The sequence below is a fragment of the Lacerta agilis genome, chromosome 1, assembly GCF_009819535.1.
Source record: "Lacerta agilis isolate rLacAgi1 chromosome 1, rLacAgi1.pri, whole genome shotgun sequence".
NCBI classification, from domain to species: domain Eukaryota; kingdom Metazoa; phylum Chordata; class Lepidosauria; order Squamata; family Lacertidae; genus Lacerta; species Lacerta agilis.
In genome coordinates this window covers 127,745,972-127,763,527 of record NC_046312.1, presented here as the reverse complement: position 1 = coordinate 127,763,527, position 17,556 = coordinate 127,745,972, and the positions used below count along the sequence as shown (strand labels likewise).

Below are 17,556 nucleotides of genomic sequence, written 5' to 3'. Positions count from 1 at the left end.
TTCTTTTAAAAAAAAAATCTTGGGGTCTTTGCTGAACTACATACAGGCAGAATTTGGAACCAAATTTTGGCATTATCCTCATTTTGATTGACGATACTCTACTCATCCAAGAGATGGGTGTCTTTGACCTTCTTTCAAGATATTTTTAAATGTTTTTCACCATTGGTAAATGTTAACTTTAAATAAGTGTGTCCATGATTTTGTGGATTCCCAAATATTTAATATATTGTAGGCAAAGTTTAAAACTAATTTTAGTTTGTATTTTCCATAACAACAGTTGTGCCTGATAAATTGGTTGTTTCCATGGTTTACCAATCAAAATTTCTGTGTTTTGCCTCAATAGTTTCTGGGCTCAATTCAAAGTGCAGTTTTTGACTTTAGGTGGTTCAGAATCCCAATACCAAAAAGACTGTCTCTCCCCACGTGAAGCAAACCAGACACTGTGCTCATCATCTAAGGCCCAAGGGAGGTGTGGAGAGCGAAGGCATAAGAATAGGCCTTTTCAGCGGTGGTTCCCTACTTGAGGAATGCTCTCCCCATGAAAGCAGCCACGGCAAAATCATTACTTGTTTTTAGCCACCAATAACATTTTTATTTACTCGGTGCAGTGTTTGTGTGTGTTTCCAAGTTGTTGGAAGAGAGAGCCAACTTACTTCATAGCTGGGCTTGACCCAAAACAAGTTTTATAGCCTAATTCCTATGCTTTTAATTTTGCTGCCAAGGATGGGATTTTGAAACTCTGTTCAACCCCTGAATGTGGGCACCTGGAGATGAACTGCAATTAAAATATCCTCTCCTACCCATTTAAACCCATCCCACACTATTCATCACAAACTGAGGCAGTGAACTTCAAGTGAATTATGTGTTGTGTATATCAGAACTTTGGGGGCTCTTCTGAATCTACTGCCCATTAATTTCATTGAGTGACCCTAGTATTAGAAGAAAATTCTCTATACCATTTTCTCCACAGCCGTGCCATTCATGATTTTATATACTTCTATCATGATTTATGTTGTTTTCTCTTTCAGCAAACTTTGTGGAAAATTAGCTTCCTAAGCTTGCTGTTCACCATTTATTGCCCCACATTGGCACAGACCATTTGACCAACCTGTGGATTCTTAGATGCCTATTTTTTTTAATACCTTTTGCACCCTTGCACCTACTCCTGGGTAACCAAGAATGTTTTCCAGCAATGAGCAACTCAGCATTCTTCTTCCTCATCAAACCCACTGAACCCGAGACAGCTGCTATTTTAAAATGCACACTTTCCAAAGTCCATGTCTGATCTACTGCTGAGCAAACTATTTTTATTCTTTTAATAACCCCCTTTTAATCAGGCTCTTCTGGCATGCAGATATTTCACAGCTGGAAGGCTTCATGATAAGATGATAATCTCCTAACTGAATCATTTCACAGGTGAGCTCCCACTATTCAGGAGGAAAACAGAAGCTTCACTCAGGAAAGTCTTATTTGAAGGGTACACGGATGCTATTAAAACACAAGTCCTTTGTGCAAATCTAAATATACAGCCTGAGCTTCAACACTGTTGCATCACACAGCACTCAAAGGTGCTGAGCGGACACATTCTAGCTCAGGGGTAGGCAACCTAAGGCCCATGGGCAAGAAGCGGCCGACGGGGGTCGTTTAACCGGCCCACGAGCCGCCCCCAAACCGAGCTGCCTGCTCGGCGAGTCCCCTTGCGCTGTGCTAAACCGGTGCTGCGTGGCGCAGGGACTCACTTCCACGGTGCTGGAAATCGCATTTGCGCATGCGCCAAAAATCATGTCTGCGCAGACGCCAGAAATCGCGGGCACACGCGCAATCCAGCCCAAGAAGGGATCTCTGCGGGAGTGAACCGGCCCAGGCAAGGTAAACCTTGCCACCCCCTGTTCTAGCTTCATCATTTTACGTAGCTTCCTACCAAACTGCAGGCATATGGGAATCCTATCGCTGCATAGCCCAGCTGCCCTGCCTCAGCCTAGCAACGCTGCTGTTACTGGAAGAAAGAGTTCTAGGGATTCATTCCCCAGCCAAGAACTATAGACTCATAAAGTCCACGGTGTCCAGCTCTCCACATGTTGTGGATTGTATGTTAATTCAGCAATCCTCAACAGTGCACACTATTTAACGTAAACATCAAACCTCTACCCTTCGTTTTGTACATGTACGTGAACCAGACAGACGTGAAGAAAGGCCAGCATAATGAGATGTGGTTGCAGGATATGGTCTGAAGGCACATGAGGCCACCAATTTGCTGAAGCTAAGCAGGCCTTGGTCTGGTCAGTGCCTGGTTGGTTGACCACCAGAGAACTAGGTTTATGCCACTTTGGGTTCCATGATGAAAGAAAGGCAGGACTGAAACATAAGGAAATAATGTGGCTCCTAATTAATATTGTATGGAAATAATATATTATACCTTCTGAAATACGCAATTTTTGTTATCTTTTTGTGGGAACCCGAATGCAACTCTCCTAAGTCAACAGCTAACTTCTTGCAGACAGAGCTGAGAAGCTTCCAACTGAATCAATATATTCTACAAGATGTAGCCTTTTGTAGTTTCATAGGAATTTTTAAAAAATCCTTTCTAGCCCACTGTTGATAAGAAAACTCTTAAAATGCTGCCACAAATTGATTTACATGGAAACAGTTGCTTGCTAGGACATAGATTATCATGTCCCATAATTACCACCACTGAAGAGCTTAGTTAATTGTCAGCTTTATTTGTGATGTTACTTTATAAGCCTATAAAATAAAGTTATAAAGATAATGAGATCACAGGAGTTCTGTTAATCTTTTTATATCTCATTTATGTATGCTATTTTCAGCATCTTTATAGCAAACCCTTCTTGTTAATGGCACAGACAATCAACAGCACCTACTCCTGCTGCTTATTTATTCCATAAAATAGCTTTAGGTATCAGGCATTCCACTAGGGCTGGACTGAATTGACATTACTTAGACCTTTCACACACCTTGAAATCAGCATACCCTCCAACATTTCTCCAATGAAAATAGGGGCGCCCTAAGGAAAAGCGGGACATTCTGGGATCAGCTCAGAAACTGGGGTGGCTTCTGTAAATCCTAGACTTTCCCAGGAAAATAGGGACACTTGGGGGGGGGGGTCTGAATCAGCTGTTTTACTTCAGTTACATTTTGAGGGTGAAGTGAAATTCTTTTGGCTGAGAGGAACAGAATCAGAATGGCCACCGTTTTTGTTTTTCCTAGAAAACCCCATTCTTAAGTGCTATTTGAATTTGAGGGAATTCAAAATGGCTTCCACACAGTCAAGAAGTCCACCTCTCCTAAGCTACTCACTTGGGACCACTACATAGTGGACTTCAGCAGAATCTCTACCCAAAAGAAAAATAAACACTTTACAAAACAGGTGGATCTTTCCCCCCAGAAGCATATTTTGTTCAAGTAGTGCAATATTAAATACTCCTCCAACGAAAAGGAGGTGATTGAAGAAGGCTGGCGAAGAGATCCACAAAGAAAAGGTACAGTCAGGACTACTGTACCAGCCCTGGGTCAGCAAGTGGCCCACACTCTCAGGGTTCATTTTTTTAAAAAACAACTAAGTCTTTATTCCTTTTTGACTGAGAATGAGAAGGCATCAGTGTTTTTAGGTTTGGATTTCTTTTCCTTCTCAAAATAGGACTTTTGCAGAAACAAACAAACAAACATTCTGTATTTGAACCCAGACCTAAACATTTAAAAAGTGTCTCATGTCATGGCTTTTTTTTGGGGGGGGAGGGGAATAATAGATTAACTATCCAAGGCCCCATTGAGCTTAATGGGATTTACTCAGTAAACACATTGAAGAAACAGCAGAACCATTTGGAGAAGAAAAGTTGGGGGCAGGTTCATTTCACAAAATTATTTCTCATCAAATTAAGGGGTCAATTCCACAGTGTTTTGATTCAATCAGTTTCTCCCGAGTTTCCAGCCCTAGATTCCACAAATTGTCCTCTTTTATTCTGTATAGGCTGACTATTCTTATCATATCAAAAACCCAAGGGAATATCAACTCAATTAATAGGAGACAAGGCTCCAGCAATAAGGTGGCCCTAATAATGTTTGCTCAAGGTAAGTGGAGCTTAGGTAAAGGTAAAGGGACCCCTGACCATTAGGTCCAGTCATGTCCAACTCTGGGGTTGCGGCGCTCATCTCGCTTTACTGGCCGAGGGAGCCGGCATACAGCTTCCGGGTCATGTGGCCAGCATGACTAAGCTGCTTCTGGCGAACCAGAGCAGCGCACGGAAACGCCTTTTACCTTCCCGCCAGAGCAGTACCTATTTATCTACTTGCACTTTGACGTGCTTTCGAACTGCTAGGTGGGCAGGAGCTGGGACCGAGCAACGGGAGCTCACCCCATTGCGGGGATTCGAACCGCCGACCTTCTGATCAGCAAGCCCTAGGCTCTGTGGTTTAACATACTCACTGGTAAATGTGCTTAGAATTGTAATATGTAAGGCATCTAATCTAGAACTGTAATATGTAAGACATCTAATAATACAAAGCAGAGCATAAAAGTGGTTAATCTCACATTCTGTGGGATAAACCGGCCTCTATGCTCAAATCTGTGCTGTTCGTTGAAATAAAATCATATGAAAATGATGTATTGTTGGTATCTAACACTGAGTAAAATTGCAAAAAAAATGTACAAAACTAGTTCAAATCTGTCCTGGGAATGTAAAGGGAAGGAGGGTACTTTTTACCATATGTGGTGGACATGTACACTGGTAAAAGCTTTCTGGGAAATGATATATAATGAATTAAAGAAAATGTTTAAAAATACATTTGTTAATATGTGAAGAGATACCAAAAGAGGATAAAAGACTTGTTATGTATGGAACAACGGCAGCGAGAATGCTACTAGCCCAGAGTTGGAAGGAAGGAGAATTACCAACTAGAGGAGAATGGCAGACAAAACTGATGGAGTATGCAGAGATGGCGAAACTGATGGGGAAGATCAAGTATTTTTAAAAGACTGGAATAAATTCTTAATGTATTTAAAACGCTACTGTAAACAGTTAAAATCATTGGCAGGGATGCAATGACACTTGTAATGTGGAATTAACTACGGTAACTATGGATATATAACAGATGGATAATGGTAAAAGAGGCAGAAAACTTTATTTTAAATATGTAACCCATGGAGGGAGGGAAGGCGGTCCGAAGGTTCAAAAGAACTTCTTATTGTAATGCGTGAAATGGTTCAAGTTAAAATGTATAAAATTATGTAAAAACAATAAAAATATTATTTTTAAAAAAATGCTCAAACCCGATTAATGCATGAAGGAGGCACTTGGAGGAGGCAATTTTCAGTAGGGCCACTGTGGCCAGAGACTTCACGAGTGTTTCCTGATCTTTGTGACAGTCCTGTGTTCTTCATCATACCCAATACCCACCATAAGAGTCAGCTCATCCTACTACTCACAATTTCAAGGTTCTCTAGACCTTAGTTATTCCAGATAAATGGCACACTTCATTCCAGTGCTGACTAGTTCTAACAATTAGGAAATGTTACCTCATAATATGCCAGCTAATTCAATTTTTTAAGGAAAAATAAATGGAAATAATCCACAAAGGGTAGATGAGGAGGAGAGAGAGTCTCCATTGCACTGCCCATCCTTCAATCGTAAGCACAGGAGTGAATTCTAGCTCTCCCAAAAACAAGCTAACTGGGAGCAACTCAGCAATTCCATCTAGAAGTTGCCACTGGCATCACAAACCTGCTCCCCTATCCCTGCTTTAACAGACCTTTAAAGGTAAAGGTACCCCTGACCATTAGGTCCAGTCGCGGACGACTCTTGGGTTGTGGTGCTCATCTCGCTCTATAGGCCGAGGGAGCCGGCGTTTGTCTGCAGACAGCTTCCGGGTCTTGTGGCCAGCATGACTAAGCCGCTTCTGGCGAACCAGAGCAGCACACTGAAACACTGTTTTCCTTCCCACCGGAGCGGTACCTATTTATCTACTTGCACTTTGATGTGCTTTCGAACTGCTAGGTGGGCAGGAGCTGGGACCAAACAACGGGAGCTCACCCCGTCGCGAGGATTCAAACCACCGACCTTCTGATCGGCAAGCCCTAGGTTCTGTGGTTTAGACCATAGCACCACCCGTGTCCCCTTGGACGACCTTTGGGGACATGCTAAACATACCTGACCACCTCTTTCCCCAGCCAAGCCTGTTTCTAGCAGATACACATTAGTCAAACTCGTCATGAAATTTGTAGGAGCTGAGACTAGCACACTAAAAGGGGAATGTTTACCTTTGTTGAAATTTCAGCTATCAGGTTTCTCTTGTTTGGGTCCAAAAATTGCACAGGTTGACCCTCAAATTCAATCTTCCCAAGAACAGTTCCCTGTTGAGAACAAAAATGAAACAAATGGTAGCATTTTATATTTTATCATTATTAAATTTATAAACCAACCTTCACCCCAAGATCACAGTTTACAATAAAAAACATAAGATAAAAACACAAAATATAAAATATAACAACAAATTGGGAACCACCACAGAAAAGGCCTGGATCTCTTGTAGAGGAAGCACACGATGAGCACAGGGCATTTATATGCATCAGTAGAAGCTTGAACAAAATCCCTGCTTAGAGGAACACACTTTACCCTGGATGTAATCACACAGAGACTTACAGTATGAAAATAAAAAAGCTAATAAGAACTACATGTTGGATAATAAAAATCCTAGATCTATCTAACCTGGAGGTACAAAGAGAAAGAGACAAAAGAAAAACGTCCCTTCTCCTGAGGTGGGATTGAGAAGGAGGATGAATACAAACTTATGTCAGCTACCCTGAGAGTATCAATTTAACATCAGGAGGAAGGTCAGCACAGGTTAGGTCAGAAAGACTGTCTAGGAAATGTGGAGGTTCCACTCTCTATCTACTTTCTCCCCATGCAAACCTACCAGCCTTAATGGAAGTCAAGATGCATTCCAACAACCCCGCTGCCGCCACTATCGCTGCCATCTTCATTGCAAGAAAGAGGAGAGGCGGAAAGAAGAGCTAACTTGTCCATGGCTTGGGGACATAATCCGGATGGTTCTGCCAGGGGCGCAAGATCACCTAGCTACGGCTCTGCTGCAGGGAGCAGGTCTTTCTTCCAGCACTCAGGTTGCAGCAATGTCCCTCCAGCCTCCCAGGAGCCTTTTAGTGGTTTGACAAGGCCCTCAGCAATTCTACACATTGTAAACGGTCACTTCAGCTCCTTAGAAATTTCCTATTTTCTTGCAATTCTGCAGATATTATTTTATTTATTTCAACAGAAGAGATTTAAGCATGCACTCAGCTTTCCCTTTGAAATAAAGAAGGAAGGAAGGAAGGAAGGAAGGAAGGAAGGAAGGAAGGAAGGGAGAGATATGGGAATTCAAGTGTATATTGTTATGAGTTGCCTGCTTGACCACAAAGAAATAAAGCAAATTAATGGAAAATCAAGGTCCATTTAGGACTTAAGAAAGCTTTGTATGCTCTATAATCAGCAAACAAACCTGAACTGTTCCCCCTTTTTTTCCTTAATATCTAACAAGAGGAAGAGTTCTGTGGAATTCAGAGGCTTGCACACTAGTTTGCGATTTATAGTTGGTTCTGATACAGCAGGGGTGGCCAGCTCCCAAGAGACTGCGATCTACTCACAGTTAACTGGCAGTGATCTACCCCCTTTTATGTTGAGCTTTTTTTTTGGGAGAAGGCAGGCACCATTTTTTAGGGGTGCAGGGCAATGTTGTTCAGCCAAAGTTGGGTAGCCAAAGTTGCTGAGCTTCTTTGGGGGAGTCAGTGATCTACCAGTGATCTACCACAGGCATCCAGTGATCTACTGGTAGATCGCAATCTACTTGTTGGACGTGACTGTGATACAGGATTTATTGTGGTAGCCCAATATGATGATGTTGTTGTTGTTTTATAATGGACCAGCACAGCTATTTGTGTTTTTCATCTACCTTGTTTCGAATTATTTTAGAAAGCATCCTGGTATCAATACCATAAAGTGCCGGGACCTGAAAAAAAGCACAAATACAGGCAGATTAGAATTTAAAAACCTAAATCAGTTACATTTCCAACAGAATACAGTATCGAAACTAGCTCCCTTTGTGGAAGACCATCCTGGAAATCCTAGGCTGTATTCAAAGCAACACTAAAGGGGAATTGTCGGGGAACTGTCCCCAGCACAGCGCAAGATGGTGGAAGGGCTCTTGGGATGCTACAGAGAGCCCCGGCCCCACCTGACCAGCAGCACCTCCTCTGGCAGCAGAGGGAGCAGCAAGGCTTCCAGTGGGGAGGGGCATAGGACTCAGGGGACGGAGGGTCAAGGCTCTGAGGATGCTGGAGAGACCCTGCACTCCCCTAGCCCAAGGGGCGAGGAAGGAGGCACGGAATTTCTGTCGCCCCAAAGGCGCCGAGGAGTGAAACGGAAGGATGGAAGGCGGGGCTTTCGTATACCAAAACTCTTTTGTTGGGGTCAGAACCGGAAGGGGTCAGAACCGGAAGGGGCCATTCCCAGATTCTGCCAACGTTTGATACAGACATGAACTTGTTAGCTCTGCACTGTACATAGTATGCACAATAAAACTACTTAAGGAAAGGTCGGAGTTTTGCCTGGTTACTCATGAGCAACTAACCGAGGGCCTTACAGGAATGTTCCTTCAGCACAATTTCTTCTTGTGCAACAGATTGTTTTCCTCCTCTCCACCCCATGCTCCCTCTAGATCTGTTCTTCCAACCTTCCCAATTTGGGGGTGGTTCAGGGCATGGAGGAGAAGGGTAAATCCCTTTGCACTAGTGCTAATCCTTGCATTAGTGTGAAGAAGAGGAGGAGGAGGAGGAGTTTGGATTTGATAACCCGCTTTATCACTACCCTAAGGAGTCTCAAAGCAGCTAACAATCTCCTTTCCCTTCCTCCCCCACAACAAACACTCTGTGAGGTGAGTGGGGCTGAGAGACCTCAAAGAAGCGTGCCTGGCCCAAGGTCACGCAGCAGCTGCATGTGGAGGAGCAGGGAATCGAACCCCGTTCACCAGATTACGAGTCCACTGCTCTTAACCACTACACCACACTGTGGTTCCCCTGTTAAATGCCCCTGTTAAAACCAGCAGTGATCGCAAACAGAAGCAACATTTTAGCAGAGTCTACGAATCATGCTCTCTAAAGTCCAATTCTTACATTATTTTTGTAACAGTCACCATGTGATAGTTTTGCCATGCCAGTATTACTTGGTGAATATTAAGTTTACTTTATTCTTGTGTGGGATAACTTCTATATAGGGAAAACATGGTGCTTAACTGTCATGCTTCCTATAGGGCGTGTCCATTAAATTGACTTTAAGGTACTAACTTCCATATCTTCTAGCAAAGAATCTTGGAAACTGAATTTGGCAGTAAGTTTAGAGAGAAACTTCTCTTTTGAAAGGTAGCTCCCCTTTTTTGTGCTCTGTGCTCCATCTAAACAATTCCCAAGGTTCCTTGGTTGGAGGGGAACATATATATTAAACCAGTTTAAATCTGTAGTGCTCCTTGAGAGAATTCTCTTACCCCCAAAAAAATCACAGGTTACAGGGCTTGGGAAAGGCCGACAGCTCAACCAGTTTAAAATATAATCTGACTTTCCAAATGTACTAAACAATGAACCGGAGTGGGAGGGGGTGAAAATGCAACTTTTGTTACAAGTTTTGCAAAATCCTGCTGAAGACAAAGATTTCTAGAGTTGTTTCAGTGTAACAGGTAGGCACCTCAAAAAAAGCAACAACTGAATAATGATTTTGAATAACGATGCTCAAGAAATTTAACGTCAAATGGTTTTAAAAACATGTTCCACTGCAGCAAATGATTTGCTCTTGGTTATCCAAAAATATTCCTCACCTTTTCCTCTTTCAGCCATTCTGCGAGGGTCTTGACAGCTCGCCAGTGACTGTACTCATTGCTATAATCCAACACCAGTAAGCCTGAAACCTGTGGAGAATGACAGCAAATCTGACTGTAAAATATAATTTCGAATTATAACCTGAAGTCTGTTTTACAATGGACCAAAAGAATTTTGACACTCAGAAACGTTTTCATTTCGAGTTTATATCAGAAGGATACAAGGGATACATTTCTAGATGATCTCAGAAACGTCCTTTCAACATGTATACCTTACAGAAGGACTATGAGGGATACCAATATACTTACTAGCAAAACAATCGGGAACCTTGCCCCCCAACACTCTCTCTCTCTCTCTCTCTCTCTCTCTCTCCTTACATTGCTGCTGTTTACCTTAATGCCATCAGATTCCAAGAATCTGCTGAGGCCCATTTCATCCAAAGCAGCAGTATCTGGGACACCACCATTCCCTATTATGGGGTTAGCCAGTGTGAGGATCTGTCCATGGTAGCTTGGATCCGTCAGGGTTTCTGTATACCTGAGTTGAACACAATAGAAAATCATTTTCATGAGGGAGGAATAAAAAGCCAGTCAAGATTAAACCTCCCTGTCAAAGCAGCAAGCATGAACACGGGACAGGCGTTAAGTGATGCAGCAGGAAAGTGTGTTGGGTTCTTGCCAGTTTATAATTTTTATGGACTACTTATATTGGAAGCTCATCCCATAATTGTTTTTTTAGAAACGAATTCCATTTGCAGCTATGCTTTTAAAAGAACAACATAGGTAAACAGCAGCATGAAAATATAAAACAATGGTTTAATTCATACAAAGTGCCAAACCATGGTTTGGTGACCAGGAATGTCCACTGTAGGCTCCCGAGCTCCTTCCTTTGTTGCTTCTCATGCATGAGCTCCACGGTCACAGTTTGCTGTTACTTCGTTGAAAGTGGCAACCTATGATCTGAAGTCATGGGTGCTGAGTGGCTTGGTAGAGTACACTGTCATGAAATTTCTCACCATCTGTGAAGGAGAGGGGCCCCTCCCTGTCCGAAGGGTAACTTAAAAGGGGTGTTGGAGACAGAGAATTAGTAGTATAGGGTGATATTCTTCCAGTGGTACTAAAATTCCTCTTCAGTTAGATAAAAGTATTTTGCACTGTTGAGAGGTATTCTTGAACGGATGAGTTTCACTTCAGCAGTGGGTATATATCACACCGCATGAGGATAAAATATGCCCAATGTGTGTTTTGCAAGTACATTGGGATTCTTCAGAATGATTTACACAAGCTAAATCTAATTTATTTTGTTGTTGTTATTTAAATTATATATAATTGAATAGTCATACAGTTTTTCAGATATCAGCAAGTTGCAAGAGGCATTTTTATGGAATGCTGACATCCTTGTGAAAAGATGGATTGTCACAGACGGGAAAACTCTTTAAATAATCCAGAATGGTTACAGAATGATATCAACGAATGAGTGTGCAGGCCAATTGAGAGAAATTATGTGTCAAATTAAACAATTGGTATGAAATATTCCAGGTTGCGATGTTCTACTCTTTGAATATGTATGTGTTGCCACCGACTAAAATGAATTAGGTCCTTAGTTTTAATGTATGATTTTCGTAAGCCTGGAGAATACATAAATATGCACAATCAGGCTACAATTATTACAGAGTAATCCTATTAAAATTAGCTGGGTTGCTCTAAAATAAGTCAGTTACGAATTACACCCCAGGTCTCTTGCTAAGTGTAAATTCTTTTACAGATAAATATGGCTATTGCTGTAGTGATATAAATCTAAAGATACACAAGTACGGTACATCTTCAGCCTGTTATTGTACTGTACAAAAGTCCTTCACTACAGCAGATATCAGCCCAAAATATGGTATAGCTAATAATCCATGTTACAATCAGCCAAATTTTGCACCTCATGCTTCAAGAACCTTTAACATCAATTAGATTTATTTATTGTCATTGTCCGTATATACACAGTATACACAACAACGAAAATCAAACACCCAAAGACCGGATTTACCATACACATTTGCACATATCTCCAACACTCTCATCCTTATTAAAACATAATCTATTAAAACATAACATAATTAAAAGCATAGCATAACCTAAAAGCCTGTCTCATTCCTTACTACTCACTGCTTACTATTACTTACTACTGACCCTGAGATCATTATTAAGTGCAATCAAAGCTCTTGGATAGAAACTATTCAGAAGGCGTGTGGTTCGAGTTTTCATTATTAACTTTTTAAACTGCAAAAAACACTGTTTATATGCAGTAAGAGAAGTTTGCATGGACAGGCGGAGTCCCCCCAAACCCCAGGCGACCCCCGAGCAGAATAATGACACAAGACAATGTGCTATGGGATTAAAATTGGCTACAACTTTATTAAGATTCAGATGTAAGGAGACCTTGGCTCAGGCATTGGGCGTTTATCCTTCCCAGCCCCCAGCCGGGGATCTGGGAAACATCAGGGTTATCCAGCATGTGAGGGGAGTGGGCTAGCTCTGGAGAACATATGTTCAAGCAGATAGCCCGCCCTCCATTTTGCCACCACTGGTGGGGGAGAGCAATGACAACCTCTCGGCGTATGGCCAATGCCTCCCCCCAATACCCCTTTAACGGGGAACCCTGTTATCGCGGCTGCACTGGGGGCATGGATTCACTGCCCCACCCCCCATTTAGGAAGATGACTAAAGGATTCCGCCCAAGGCCTGAAACCGCCAAAGTTGTGACAAATTGCTACGGGAAAGGCGAAACCTGCCAATGCAGGTAAATTCCTTTCCGGCCCTTCAACAGCGGCCTTGGCATAGCAGCGCATGTGTGACTGTGTGCCTGTGGAAAAAAGGTTAATCTGCAACTTAAGCGTTAATTGAGGGAATGGCAGGTGGGAGAAGGTCTGGAGCCGACTGCTGCTTCCCAGGTAAGCTACACCCTCTATTGTGTGGGCTGGGTAGTCCCTCCCCTTACCTGGCCAATCCCTTGGCAACGCCTCCCCCAGGTGGGATTGGATGGTTAACTGGCGTAGGCAGAGACCCCAGGTATCCCTTCTGGGGGAGGGCGTAGCCAGCCGAACTACCAGGTGTCGACCAGGAATTCAGGGGGCTGCACGTGACCACGCAAATGTCACCCCCCATTTGATGTGGGGAGCGGTCATTGTAAGAAAAATGCAATGCCTTGGAGTGCATGGCAGCACCCAACCATGCAAACCGGATACTGGCACATCCATCATCAGATTCAGGCACAAATAACCATGATGGAGTTATTTCAGTCCAGTGGTCTTGGCTGCAAGCCAACAGGTAAGTTAGTGAAAATACAATCTTTGAATAATCTTCCTAACAATACTATTCTAGTCACTATGGATGTGGAATCCAACATCCCACACAACAATGGTTTACAAGCTATATGGAACACCATTTCAGATAAAACCAGCAATGGGCACCCGCATGGCCCCACAGTATGCCAATCTTCATGGCAGATTTATAACAATGTTTCCTAAACTCCTACCCACTCAAACCTCTCTTGTACCTGCGATACATTGACGATATTTTTATTATCTGGACATATGATCAACAGACCCTGGACACCTTCCACCAGACATTCAATGACTTTCATCCCACCATCAACCTAACAATGAACCATTCTATGCAAGAAATACATTTTCTGGACACTACTATAAAAATACAGGATGGACACACCTTATATCAAAAACCAACTGACCAACAAACATATCTACATGCTTCTAGCTACCATCCCAAACATCCCAAACAATCCATTGTATATAGCCAGGCCCTACATTATAACCGCATCTGTTCCAACTCTACAGACAGAGACTCTCACCTAAGAGATCTACAGCAAACCTTTTTAGAACGAAAATATCCGCCTGATGAAGTTAAACAACAGTTCAACAGAGCCAGACTGATACCCAGAGAGAACTTACTGCAAGACAGGCCCAAAAAAGAAAACAACAGAACAACACTAGTAATCACATGCAGCTCACAAGTTAAAACAGTACAACACATCATCAGAGATCTACAACCTCTCCTAGACAATGACAGTTCTCTTTCTCAAGCTCTGGGAGGAAGACCTTTCATTGCCTACAGACAGCCACCCAATTTTAAACAACTCCTCACCCACAATAATACGACAACAGGACTCAACATGGACACTGGTACCAGAGCCTGCAATAAACCCAGATGCCAACTTTGCTGCCACATAAACCCGGACAACACCATTACTGGCCCCAACAACATCAAACATACCATCTCAGGGCTATTTAATAGCTCTTCTTCTAACATTGTGTATGCAATTAAATGCCAACAGTGCCCTTCAGCTCTCTATATTGGACAAACAGGCCAAACCCTACGCCAAAGGATAAATGGACATAAATCTAATATCAGGAATCACAAGACAGAGAAACCAGCAGGAGAACACTTCAATCTCCCAGGACATTCTATACAAGATCTCAAAGTAGCTGTCTTAATACAAAAGGAATTTCAGAAATAGACTGGAAAGAGAAGTGGCTGAATTGCAACTCATTACCAAACTTAAAACCATGGAGAGACCTGGCCTGAACAAAGACATTGGATTCTTATCTCATTATACATGACAAAGCTATCTTTAGCCATCTCACCCCTTGCTTTCTCCTTTAAGACTAATTGAAGTCGTTAACAGTCATCAACAGTTACAGGTGGGTAGCCGTGTTGGTCTGCCATAGTCAAAACAAAATCGAAAATTCTTTCTAGTAGCACCTTAGAGACCAACTGAGTTTGTTCCTGGTATGAGCTTTCGTGTGCATGCACACTTCTTCAGATACGATTGTTTAGTCATCAACAGGTTTTCCACACCTATCAGCCAATCACCCATTCCCACCACCCTTCTGAGTAATACCCCTCCTCACTCTCACTATATATAACGGTCTGGTGACTTCTGTTTCAGTGTATCTGAAGAAGTGTGCATACACACTAAAGCTCATACCAAGAACAAACTTAGCTGGTCTCTAAGGTGCTACTGGAAGGATTTTTTTATTTTTTATTTTGTTTTGACTATGGCAGACCAACACGGCTACCTACCTGTTAGTGAAAGAAGTATACAAAACAAGGAACTCTTGGGAAAATCAGGTAGGAGTCTCCGATAATAAAAGGTGTTTTGCTGATCTGTGATTGAATCATCTTCCACTCCATTCCTTTGCTTCCATCCTGGCTTGGAGCTGCCCAGGTCCCTGCATGACTCATACATATTATGCTTGATTTTGCTACGGAGATGACACTTGTTGCCAGTGGTGGCTCAGGACCATCTGTGCAAGGAGCATCTGTTGACCCCACCTTCAGCCTCACCTTTGTCAAAGCTGAGCAAGTGCACAAAAGGAATAAAGTCCTGATGTGCTCTTCTCCCAAGAGAGATACAGTTTGTGCGAAGGCTCATGAGATACGCTGGCTGGTGCATGAATAAAAGCAACATGAAAGGGGTGCATCCTTATGGAAACAGGAGCCATGCCATGCAAAAACAAGCTCAAATAATGGTAAAAAAAAAATAGAGTTTCTGCTACTGAGACAGGTTGTTGAAGGGGAGTTAATCCATCAGCTGCTGCTTGGCTTTAGTGATGTGACAAGATTTATTGCCCATAATCTGTCACAGGGAAGAAAACTTTGATGCCCTCCATCATTCTGATCTATATTAAACAGTTGTTTGTTGGCAGGTATATTAACACAGCTAGTAATTAGTGCTTTCAAAAAGCGTAAGTGATTGCCTTCAGATTCAAAACCTTGCAAACAGATTTGCCTGTAATTTAGTGTTACTACCAGAGAAACCGCTTAAGATTCCATCTTGTCTTGTGGTGATTCACATAAAAGAAACCACTGAAGAGTCCATCTTGTCTTGCAGTGATACATGCATATAGAGAGCGCAGTTTGTATGGCGTCTTGCAACTGTGTGAAAGCTATAGGTCTTGACCTAAAATCTTGAGCTTCATTAAGTTGGGATCCTATAAATGTTCTGTTGCAGATGGAGGATCTTCAGTATGTCACTATGACAGACAGGCAACTACAGATAGATGACATTCCCAAGGGCTGACATTTAGAGGTCCAAACTGTTGACCCAAGTCTGTGTTCCCTCTTGAGGAGTATATCCATCCTTCCTTCCCTCCCTCACTTCTTCATGAACATTTTCACTTTCTCCATTCCAAGAACTTACTTCACCTCTGAGGAATCTCAGGAACCTTCATTCTTATCAAAATACAATAAAATACGCTCAATAAAAGGATTCTGATAATTAATTAATTAGAGCACTTTGCAGTTACAGTAAGAGACATAGTTCCTCCAAACCAATTTAGAACTCACAAATTGGCTGATGTAAGAAGGGAGGAGATGAAAGATAGACAAGTGTTAGACATAAAGTGGTTACTAGAAGTCCAATACGCTTGGCGTGATAAGTCCTCACACAAAATTACTCAGTTACTACCTCAGCTTCACTTGGGAAACTTTATCCAAAATCTCCACCACCTGAAAAATCACAGTTGCATAGGCAAGAGAAATGTCTTCTTCTTTTTCTCTGTGAAATGGTAACTTTGTCCTTTCATATGAGAGAACTCCCTAGTTCCATTGCATTTTGTCCTACCCTTCCTCTAAGCAGCCGGGCAAATCTGTAAAATTCAGTCAATTTTGTGGGATATACAGCCTTATATAACTAATATGCTTAACTCTGATTAATGCATGAAGGGGTTTAGACAATAGAGCAAGCCGTCCTACCAGGCTGAGTTAGGTCACTCCCCCTCACCTTGGGAGGGTTACCAAACTCATTGTTCTCTCTTCCTTGTGAACCTGACCAGTAAGGATGTCTAAGCTACATGCTCCAATATTACGACCACGTGGCTTAAGCAAGCCATCTTTGCGTTTCTATACAAATAATTTTGAAACATTTACCATTTTTGAACCTAAATTAAACTGCCTGTCTTTTCTTGCTGCTGTATGGGAAAGTACATGAATCTGACTTTTGAAGTTTGTAAGTAAACCATTTAAAACTTACCAAACATGTGGTCTCTTTCTATGCTAAGTGAAGAGGGGAACTTGGAAGCAACTTAGAAGGGCATATTTTAAAGATCTACCTTTAAAATATGGGGGACCAATAGCTTGTTCCATTGAATAATAGTGGGTAGTATTTTATTAGCATTGCAATGTGGAAGCAGATTACTAGATATAATAAATAGGTTTTAAAAAATCTCCCCCTTACCCAGCAAGGCCGGTATTGAATACAACTTCCCCAGCTGTAGAGGATGGATGACCGAAGGAGTAGCCCATCATCTTGGTTCCATCTTCCAGCACTAAGTTGGCTGTCTGTGCCTAGAGAAAAAAAAATCAATGAAACTCATCATTTATATTTCCTTCTACATAATGCCTCTCTGGACCAGCAATTTCCAGCCCTGAAATGCCTTCCTTCTACCTTTAACATGCCCGTCGTCTGTACATTGATCGGTATGAAAAGCTGTTCCTGTACTAATCCTGGATAATAGGGATAAAGTGATAGGTAAGATCCTCCTACAGTAGACCGAAGATTATTCAGCTAATAGCAGGGCCGGCACAAAACATTTTGGCACCTGGCGTGGTCACCAAATAGTGCCCCCTCCCCACCAGCGAAGAAAGAGTGGGTGAAGAACAAGCAGGGAAGGAAGATCT

The 17,556-nt window shown here is 42.2% G+C and overlaps 1 protein-coding gene across 1 annotated transcript in view; it reads right to left on the bottom strand.

Moving 5' to 3' along the window:
- CPS1 (carbamoyl-phosphate synthase 1) overlaps nucleotides 1-17,556 on the bottom strand; it is a 134,465-nt gene that overhangs the window by 107,042 nt on the left and 9,867 nt on the right. The window contains exons 2-6 of the mRNA XM_033170879.1: nucleotides 17,114-17,223; nucleotides 10,264-10,408; nucleotides 9,871-9,960; nucleotides 7,957-8,013; nucleotides 6,272-6,364 (exon numbers count right to left, since the gene is read on the bottom strand). Coding sequence (XP_033026770.1) covers nucleotides 6,272-6,364; nucleotides 7,957-8,013; nucleotides 9,871-9,960; nucleotides 10,264-10,408; nucleotides 17,114-17,223 — 495 coding nt within the window. The remainder of the gene's footprint in view (nucleotides 1-6,271; nucleotides 6,365-7,956; nucleotides 8,014-9,870; nucleotides 9,961-10,263; nucleotides 10,409-17,113; nucleotides 17,224-17,556) is intronic.